General features: G+C 43.8%; 1 protein-coding gene across 1 annotated transcript in view; it reads left to right on the forward strand.

Annotated features, from left to right (window-relative positions):
* ARHGAP8 (Rho GTPase activating protein 8) overlaps positions 1–7,429 on the forward strand; it is an 88,424-nt gene extending 80,995 nt beyond the window's left edge. The window contains exon 13 of the mRNA XM_065862590.2: positions 1,702–7,429. Within this exon, the coding sequence (XP_065718662.1) occupies positions 1,702–1,899 (198 nt within the window). The 3' untranslated portion in view covers positions 1,900–7,429. The remainder of the gene's footprint in view (positions 1–1,701) is intronic.
* Positions 7,430–10,592: the final 3,163 nt, after the last annotated feature.

Here is a 10,592-nt window from a genome sequence, read left to right on the forward strand (position 1 = left end):
TTCCTCTAGCGCCCTCAGGCTTTTTGCAGTACTACAGAGCTGCCTTTTCAGGAGGCCTCATGGCAAGACAGAAATGGAGGAGCACTGAGAAATGAAGTTTTAGCTTTCCTGTTCCACTTGAAATTGTAGCCAGAAAGACTACGCAGGAGATTTTGCCCCATAATTCAAATTCCCCATAATATCAAATTCTGTGCTGAGATGACAGCTTCAGAGGAACCTGACTATGTGGTCTTCCCATTATAGATTATTGATCAACAACTGCAACCATCAGCCTGAGAAGAACTGGCTGAATGGTCAGGAGGATTCAAGAACACTTTCAGCTTTTTGGCTCTTTACAATAACAGAGAACTTGTCAGATATGACACCCAGACTGTATGGATCTTCAGATATGAGCTATACAATGCAAGACAGCAAAACCATGAGCCAGCACTGTGCCCTTGTGGCCAGGAAGGCCAATGGCATCCTCGGGTGTATTACAAGGAGGGGGTGGTTAGTAGATCGAGAGAGGTCCTCCTTCCCCTCTACTCCGCCCTGGTGAGACCCCATCTGGAATATTGTGTCCAGTTCTGGGCCCCTCAGTTCAAGAAGGACAGGGAACTGCTGGAGAGAGTCCAGCGTAGGGCAACAAAGATGATGAAGGGAGTGGAGCATCTCCCTTATGAAGAAAGGCTGAGGGAGCTGGGTCTCTTTAGTTTGGAGAAGAGGAGACTGAGGGGTGACCTTACTAATGTTTATAAATATATTTAAAGAGTGAGTGCCACGAGGATGGAGCCAGGCTCTTCTCGGTGGCAAACAATGATAGGACGAGGGGTAACGGGATCTAGCTGGAACAGAAGAGGTTCCACTTAAATTTGAGAAAAAACTTCTTCTCAGTGAGGGTGCCAGAGCACTGGAACAGGCTACCCAGGGAGGTTGTGGGGTCTCCTTCCCTGGAGACATTCAAAACCCACCTGGACACGTTCCTGTGCGACCTCACCTCGGCGTTCCTGCTCCAGCAGGGGGATTGGACTAGATGATCTTTTGAGGTCCCTTCCAATCCCAAACATACTGTGATACTGTAAAACACACACAAATTCCCTGCCAAGCTCACACAGAGAGAAAAAAATATTCCTGGTACCCAGTTCTGGACTCACATCCACAGACAGAAGTAGGACACATCATCCAGGTGCAGAACAGATTTCAGTGCTGTGTTTTACTTACAGTCTGTTTTCACCTCTGTTGCTTCAGAATAATTGGGTGGATGTGGAGGTGCTTGGAAGTGATGTGTCAGTGGGGGGAAAAAAAATCCTTCTAAACCCTTGCAAACAACTTCAGAAGTCCTCAAGGTTTATTCTGTAGAGGACTTTGTACCCAAGCAGATGGAACAGCTGTTTGCATCTGCTGTCCTTCCCTGCCCCCCAACAGAGATAACAATAGATTTCATATAGAAGGATTGAAAACAGTTGGTTTGCCTACCATAAGGAAACAATTCAGCCTTTTTGCTTGACTTACCGATACCTTGTCTTGTACTTGAGAGACACAGATTCCAGTGGCTCCCGTAGCTCTTGGCTGCATGGTTGGCCTTGAGGCTGTGAAGAAGCCAACGTGATTTACTGTGGCCAGGCTCTACTCCCATCATTGCTTCATCCTCCATACAGGGTCATGTCTTGTCTCTTACTCTCTGGGGCGCGTGTCTGCATGTAACTGTTTATGTTTTTCCAGGTTTCACAGGAGAGCATATATAACAGAATGACAGCATCCAGCCTGGCTTGTGTCTTTGGTTTGAATCTGATCTGGCCGTCGAAAGGAACAGCCTCCCTGAGTGCTCTGGTACCTCTGAATCTCTTCACTGAACTACTGATAGATTTCTACACTAATATATTCAACTCCCGAACAGTGCCTGGTGAGATCTTGCCTTAATGCTCCAAGAAAGGAAAATGGAGTAGAATATGAAATCCTGAGGGAAAGAAAGGCCTCTGTGCCTCAACTGGTGGGAGCTTTATATTCAGGGCTCTCTCCTGCCAAGAAAACTGTCAATACAGAGTAAAGTTTCTATAGCTTTCCAAATACCAAAGATGTTGGGAGAAGCACACTGCCCCATATATTCTCATCACATGGGGAAGAAGGGAGTATATGTACAGGAACATTCAAAGACCAATAGGTCAATGTGAATCCCCTTGTTAAACTCGAGCAGCTAACAAAAACTAGTATGTTAAAAAATCATGACACCACGTACCAGTCTGTCATTTCTTCGGGAATCTGGAGACCTTATGTGTGGCATTATTTTCTGGGACCATGCACAGCTAAGTTTTGGACCACTCCTGAATTTACAGCTTTTTTTTTTTTTTTTTTTTTTTTAATTTGAATACAGGTTCGTTAGAATATTCTCTATAAAGTTGATAAAGATGGAATCAATTTTTAAGCTTCTGACTATTTTTCCACATATTTGAGTGTCTGGTTTTACACAAAAAGGTGTGGGCAGCTGTGGCACATCAGGTTTGCAATTACCATGGAGAATCAAGTGTTTCCTGGGTAATTTGAGTTGTGCAGACAGCTAACTAATTAAGCTTGCAAATATCTAATATATGCAGCTAATCACTGTAGCTGCACATGCAAAGTGTGTGGAAGTTTTTTTCTCATTATAAGTTCAAATGGGGAGCAATAATCTTATGGGGTTCTTTTCTCTGAGTACTTGGAATTTAATCAGTGCATTATATCAGTAAGTGCGTAATACAGAATATAGACTAACTTTGAGAAGAGTACCCCTGATGTTTGGGCTGCATACTTTTGCAGTTTGAGTTGATAGAAATCTGCTCTTCAAATCAGTTTCTCTAGAAAACAATAAGAGCAACAACTTAGATAATAAACCTAATATCATTTTTATACATTGAAAGTCTATTATTAGTCCCAATGTGAATAATTAGGCAACACAAAAGGAGAATTTTCAGTGTTTTCTTTCTAACTGTGCCATTAATATTGCTTGTATTTGATGAACTCCAACACACTGCTTCTTTCATTTTTCAACACTGATTGGTAATGCGGTGCTGTAACGAAGTTATCATTATAGTTGCCTGACAAAAAAAAGAAAATTAACCAGCGGTAAGAAAAAGTAAATGGTATTGTCCCTAATGTTCTGGTCTTCCTGCGTCTCTACAAAGCTTACAAAACAGAGGGACTATTTAGACTTCAATAAATGTAATAGTCTCAGGAGGGCAATTGAGGCATCCCTTGCTCTACGAACACAAAGCCACTTTTTATCCTGTAGGTTTTAGCGAGTTGAGGGTTTGTACTTTTGGCCTTTCTCTTAGCAGTTACAAATTGCCTGCCTGTGTAAGGGGTGCAACAAAATCTGATTGCAGAGAGTGAAGAGGATTTGTTCCTGTCAGCAGTTTAGGGAAATAACTAAGTATTCAGAAGGCTGTGGAATGCTGGATGTGCCAGGGCTTCATTTGCCCAGTAGGTGTCGTCTATAGCATTAGGCAATGATTTAAATTTGAAAAATACAGAGGCTTTAGAACAAGATGTATTAGGACCAACTTCTCACATCACTCTCGTGTGTTTTCCCCAGTTCCTCAAATGTCTTAAGTACAACTTCTTGGCTTTTGAATATCTGTAAGTAGTAACCACCTATGACTCCTGTTTGAGTACAAAGTCGTGCATAATACAAAGAGAATAATTAACAAGGATTCAGGATTGTTGTATTTCAGCAAAATGAGAATACCAAGGGTAAAGCTGTCATAGTTTTGTATTGCAGCTAATCAGTTTTATACCCGAGTTCTCAGTGGCAGCACCATAGCCTGTTGTATTAAGGAAAACAAACGCAATTACACTTGTTGCAGGTCAGTGACTTGGCAGCATGGTTTAGTGAATCAGCACCCTGTTCTTACAGGAGAGGAATTTGGCCTCATTGGCTGGGAATCAGCAAAACCTGAGTATTTTGCTACTCTCTGACCTTGCTCGTAAGACATACACCTTAGTTTTGCTGTCTGTAAAAGGAAGGAGCACCTGGCATTAGAAAAGAGCTTTGGGATTACATGCTGAGAAGTCCTGTAAAAGGGTTGTTTTCCATTTCCCTCTGTCCTCTTCCAAAAATCTGGCAACGTCAAATGGCATTTGGTCTTCAGGCGACGTTGTGTAATGGGAATGTGAGTCCTGCATAGTTTTAGCACAGTAACACACCAGAGCCCTGTGGGGTGAAATCCTGAGTTCATGGAAGTCAGCTTTGCTCAAAAAGTCCCCGGAGCCTGAGTGATACCTCATAGATTTAGTTCTCCAACTCATCCTAGGCTGGGAGAGAGTGGGAATTTGGCAGCAGCAGTCATGCTGGTCCAGCAAGCCCTTGGGCACCGCTGCCTCTGACCACTTTACTATTACAAGTAAAAAGTAGATGCAAGGAGCATCCCTTTAGATAATGTGCCTGCCTGTAGATACACAAAATGGTAGTTAAAACCAGACTCGGTCTTGTGGTCTTGGTCACATGCCAAACTGCAGGTCTTCCTGTCAGTACTTTGTAAACTACCGTTTTTCCGGCAATTTATAGCTCCTCTCATTTAGGGAATGAAGAACAAAATGGCGTTTTCTCATGTCGAGGTGTCTTCTTCCTTGACAGAGTAGATCATGTCTGTTATGTGCCTGTGGGAGTAATGTGATGCTGCCTACGAAAGGTAGAGGCTCTGGTTCTGATTGCCATTAGTGCTGGTGGGGCAGAGGGACAGGGGGCTCACGCTCCCCTTTACTTTCCTGCCTTCCAGCAGGCAGCCTGAAACAGAAGGTAAGCACCCAACTCCTCTACAACCTTTCCCTGCAAGCCTGCCTGTCACGGAGACTTTCACAAATCAAAGGCAACCTGGGTAGCAAATCCCTCCTAGTGATGAGGCCCCAGCTCTGTCCCTGCTACCCCAAAGGAGCTGACGAAATCCTCCATCTGCGGCAGAAGCCCCCAATCTCTGTCCTGAGTGCCAGACTTAACTATGACATTAAATCAGCTCTCATGAATTATTCAGAAGGGTTTGGAGTGAAATTCATGTTAGAGAAATATATGTTTCAAATTTCCCGACTCTAAGAGGAGTCCTGGAGGTGTCCCCTGCAGTTACTTTGATAACAGTTTCTCTTTACAAATGATAATTGCATGATTCGAGCTTTTGTACAGTGTGGCCTTGTGAACTCTTTTCTCATATCAAAGAACAATTTTCAGATCATTTCCATAGCAAAAAGAAAGTGATTATGGAGATAATCTGTTGGAAACACACATGCTGGATTTCAGTTTAAAACAATAAAATGCAGTCATGGAATGAGAAATCAAGTGTTACCTAGCTGACAATATACAGAGAATAAATTGCCTAAGCATTTTAGTTTACTGAGCTGTTAGGAGTTGAAAATTGGTCCCAAGATTAGTCTGATTATCAGGATGCCTCTAGCAACAAGCTCCAAAGGGGGAAGGGAATACTTTTCTACCCTGAATCCATGAAGAAATGGAAGAAGATTGAACAATGTCATTAACCGAGGGGGGTCTTTACAGTTCTTACAAAAAACTTCCATAAATGAATATCACTTAGATGTGTGCAGATGATCTGTCTCTGTGTGCTGCACTCCTCCAGCAGCATCCATCGCAGAATCTTTCAGAGCTTTATAAGCTCTAATATATTCATTGACTCGTGAGGAGACTAATGACAGAAAAGCCCCACATATTTTATTCACATGTTCAATGTGTACTTAGGTAGCAAGTTGAACTTTTCGTGGGATTGACAGTACAGTCAACCCCTTCTCCATTTCCTGAATACTTTGTCTTCACAGCCCTGGAAAATGTAGGTTTGCCAACACTCCCACTTTTCAAGTGGCCATGGGGTGGGTTACTACCTGTGATTTGTGAAGTGAGAAGCTCATGTTCTGTTGATGCTCTGCTGGTCAGTCATGTTCCTGCTCATGCTCACTTCGTTTCTAACTTTTTTTACCTGCAAAGAGAAGTCAGAAGCAAACACATCTCTGTTGAAGCCAAAGGTGTGGCTGTGAGATGTAAAGCGTGTGTTAAATGATACACATGGCTGTCATGTGAAATGTGTTCTGCCTTTGCCAGTGAAATAATACTCGTTTTCACCATCTGAAGGGTTTAATTTTTATCTTTATTCATGCACATCCTGGAAAGCCATTTTGGTGGAATATACCTGATGCAGCAAAGGATCCCAGTGTCCTCCAATATAATCTGAGAGTGGGGTGGTACAAATGCTGTTTTCTTTCTTGCAAACTGGTCAGTTTGAGGAGGGATGACCTGAAACGTTGAGATTTCTTCGGGGTTAGTCTGGTGATTTGGACAGTGAACGGGCCTGGAGACTGAGAAGGAAATTGTCCTATACAACCAGGAAAAAAGCCTGTCAACACTTAAAAAATATTACCCAGAATTGTCAATCTGAGGGAAAATATTGTTGGATTACCTCTCCGAGCTGCAGATAGACAAACACATGATAGTACACAAGTAGGGGGTCTGTTGCCTGTAGTGCTAGGAAAGCCACAGTAATTGTACATAGAAGGCCCATAGTCCTACCATCCTGGCTGTTCCTCTCCGGAATAGCTGGCAGAAGTTCAGCCTTAAAAATAACTGTTTGGAAAAAATATTTCTGCTGGAATGTGCCAAATAGAAACAAAAGTATTTTCTTAAAAGGCTCGGTTTTGGTGCTGTTCTTGCAGAAATCATTACATTCTTCCAGACAGCTGCCGACATGCCTCTGAGCCATGGACCCCCAGGGTCACCCTGGGCCCGACTCTGGTTCTGCCGGCCACTGTGGTGCTCTGGAGCAGGGAAACGAACATCGTCACTTCCCTTTCACTGTCTCTTTTCAGACGGCATCACCTTTCTGCACACAGCATTGCAATTATCGCCAGAAGTAAGGAGGGAATTCCACTGGAGCCAGGGGAGTCGACACACATAGCTGACTGATCATTAAAACTGACTTTTTTTTTCCACGGCCCTGATTTCTCCACGGTGCAATCATTGTGCAGTAACTGCTTTCCTGACTGGCAGCCTCTCTGTGGTCCCCAGAGCACAAGCGTGTCACTCACTCACAGGGTTAGGATTTGTGCCTGTGGTTGGGAGCAGCTGGATCTGATGCCTGACCCAAATGTTTGGGGAGTGACACTGCAGACTGCAAAATGGAAACAGGCTTCTCCGAAACACAGACAGGTCTACAACTCGCTTGATTTTGCTTCGATCCTCAAAAACTTACTCATTTAAGGTACTGCTAGGCCAGGTGCTGATGCCAACCTCTTCAAGCCTAATATGAAATCAGGACTTCTGTCTTTCTAGGTTTTTGTCTCTATTACATGGGTTGTGTTCCCCAATACTGAATTGTATTCTCAGATTATTTCTGTACTTCAACCTTTAATTACCCACAAAACCAGTTTACAGCCTCTTGCTCTTCTGCCATGAAAATTGTGCTCTTAATTAATGGGACAATAAAAAGCAACTGTAAAATGCACCAAACTGCATCATCTTTAGTGTCTGAACTGGATTTCTGCAGCAGTCATGGAAGAGTCTTCAGGTGGGTGAATTTTTGATGCTTCATCTAAGAATTTCTTGACTCAAAGCTCTAAAAATAATAAGAGCTGTAGTAAGGTACTCAGTTTTTGTGTTTCAAAAGCTTCCAAAGAAACATGTTCTCCCCTTCTTCACCTGCCAGTGTTGTCCCTCTTTTTTTTTGCCTATTTCCTACCCCTTCAAAGCTTCATCCTCTGCCTATTCCCTTTTACATCCTTCCTCATCTGCAGTCTGTCAGCAGTCTGCACAAGTTGGGAGCTGGTGTTCATGCTCACACACACACACCCTGCACTGCCTTTTGTGGGACAGGAATGGTCCTTGGCCCTCGGGGCTGTTCTGTGGCTACATAAACTGAACTCAAACCACAAGGGGTTTCATTGTGCGGGGAAGTTTCAGGTTGCAGTGTTTGAGTGAGTGAAATTGCCCAAATCGCGTTTCCCCCATCTCTGAAGCAGAAAATGCTTATGCTTTTGATAACTAAATTGAGCTTTTATGCTTAATAACCCAACACTTGTGCTTAAGGGGGAAAAAGTTAGGAAGATCTTTTCCTTTCTGTATTTCCCACCACCTCCACTCCCCCTCATCAGCCTGTTGTCTTCTGAGAACTCTGCTATACTGGTGCATACATGCGATGCAACCACAGCTGATCTATAGTAAATCTAATATTGTATTTAATAACGATGACCAGAATAGAAAGAGCATCTTGCCAGGCAGCATTGCTTTCCCCTCTGAACACATCCATAGAGCTGAGCAAGGCACAGGCTTGTGTTGGTGTCTGCCTTGTTCCACGTTAAGGGTCCTAGAGAGAACTTGACTTCCTCCTCCCTTTCCATCTGGGTACAGGAGCTCCCTCACTCTCACTGGGCTACCAAACAGCAGCAGCCACTAGCCCTTCTGTGCTTTTATGTTAGTCCTTTCTGCATGGAGTTTTGCTGCTGCAAAACAACTATGCAAGAAAAATGTTGAGCTATCACAAACCATTTCCACCTTTGCAGAAGGATTAGCAGACCTCTGCTATTCTGAAGCTCGAATATTTTTGTTTTCCTTATGGCTGACCTCCCAAGTCATGGTGCAGCAAAAGTCTTCCAGGGTCTAGAGTGCACGCTGCCAGCCCTGATGGGTAAGTGGCTGCGGCACAAGGACAAAACAAATCCATTCATTATGAAATAACATTAAAATTCAGTAAGATGATATCGCTGTCTTCTGCGCCTAAAGAGCTTTTATGAAGTAACAGAAATGGGAGGATGAAAATAAAGAGAGGCTTTGCAGAGCTCACTTGCAAGCCCTGACACCCGGCATGCTCCCGCCAGGAAGGCAATAAACACCACATTCTCTGCATGTCACAGCATCACAACTTCTCCATATAATTGCCACTTGAAAGTTAATAGGACTCAGCTCCCAGCATGATGGCTGTATTTTCTATAGTCGCTGCATGTCCTGCGTCCATGCCCGTCACTGAGGACTCCACTGTGGCAGCACTGTCTTGGAGTTCAAGTTGTTTGAGGCTACCTAAGAAATCAAGTGATTTCCCTATAGCAGGGGTGTCAAACTCATTTTCACTGGGGGCCACGTGAGCCTCGCAGTTGCCTTCAAAGGGCCAAATGTAATTCCAGGACTGGATAAATGTAGGAGTAGTAGTGAAAATGAGTTTGACACCTTTGCCCTGCAGGAAAGCACTGAGGCATTGAAGACGATGGGCAGTGCAGAGATGGAGGGGCAGTTCCTCCCCCTTGTGAGAGCCATGATGGACGGCACCAGTGAAGAGCAGGAAAGGACAGGACAGCTAAGGAAACAGATGCTACCTGGCTACCATTACAGCCAGGGTGATAAACACACCAGTGGCAAACCCCTCAAGCTGCTGAAACTCAGCCCAGCACCTCCTCACTGCTCCATGCACCTAACGAAAGGCACAGCACCTTTTTCATTCTTCTACATCACCAATGTTTTCGTCAATAGGTGCAGTGAAAACAGAATAAATGGGTAGAGGTCAGCCAAGGCAGATTACAGCAGGCCAGATATGTCTCTTAATGACCCTGTAATTCGGCCTTATCACAACTGCTGCAAAAATGTGTTTTGGCCTAATAATGAATCTCTTGTGTGTCCAACTAAATTTAACAAAATGCAGTAAAATTGTACATGAGAAATGTCACCTGTAAGTCATCACAGCAATCATTAGAGGACAAGAAAGGAGGTGCCACAGAAGTGGATTGCTTGGGTAGGGATCCCTGGGTGTCTGCTCCTGGTTAGCCTGGTAAATCAACTGGAGCTGGTGCCAAGCACACACCGCTTATGTGCTGTGATCATACTGGTTTGAGTTGTGGAGGTTATAGACTAAACATGACTTGGACAGAAAGCATTTCAATAGTAATGCATTAAATCATTCTTAACCTGTTTAAATACGATCATTAGACTGAGTATCCAGATAGATATGTGTCCATCTGCCACAGCAGACAGCCAGAGCTGCTCTGCTTGAATTGACCGTCGCCAAATCTGAGTATCAACCATGTGTCAAGTATGAGTGGGTTGACATTACATTTGGTATGTCCAGCTCTTCCTGTGATGCATCTTGCATCACATCTCTTTCGGTATATTCTCATTAGGGGGTCCCAAAGTTCAACAGCAGAAGAAAGACACCATTAACCTCGTGACGTGTATGAGAAGAGGTACCATACACTTTTACATACCCAATGCACATTCGTTTTGTCTTTGTGCACATGAGTATAGCCAAGTGCAAATTAACTGCTGATTTGATTATCATGAGCAAATGATTAGCTGCTAGAGAGAGGATTTTTCAAAGGCGCTTCTCGTTGTCCTTCATGCCAGCAAACTTCCCTATATAACAGTACGAGGTTTGTTGTACCCTGCCCTCCCTCTCGCCAACAAGAGCCCCAAAACTGGCCATGGGCTGTTCTTGCTGCTTGCAGCCCCAGGCTGCTTCAACTTCTAAAGGAGAGAAGAAGATTAAATGGGAAAGGGAAAGCACCTGGGCAGACACATTTCTCATGAATACTCACTAAACATAACCTTTTTCCTGTGGCTACTTAGGTACCTCCATCTGTGCAGTGACAGATTTGGTCTCCCGCAC

Source organism: Patagioenas fasciata, chromosome 1 (genome assembly GCF_037038585.1).
Source record: "Patagioenas fasciata isolate bPatFas1 chromosome 1, bPatFas1.hap1, whole genome shotgun sequence".
NCBI classification, from domain to species: domain Eukaryota; kingdom Metazoa; phylum Chordata; class Aves; order Columbiformes; family Columbidae; genus Patagioenas; species Patagioenas fasciata.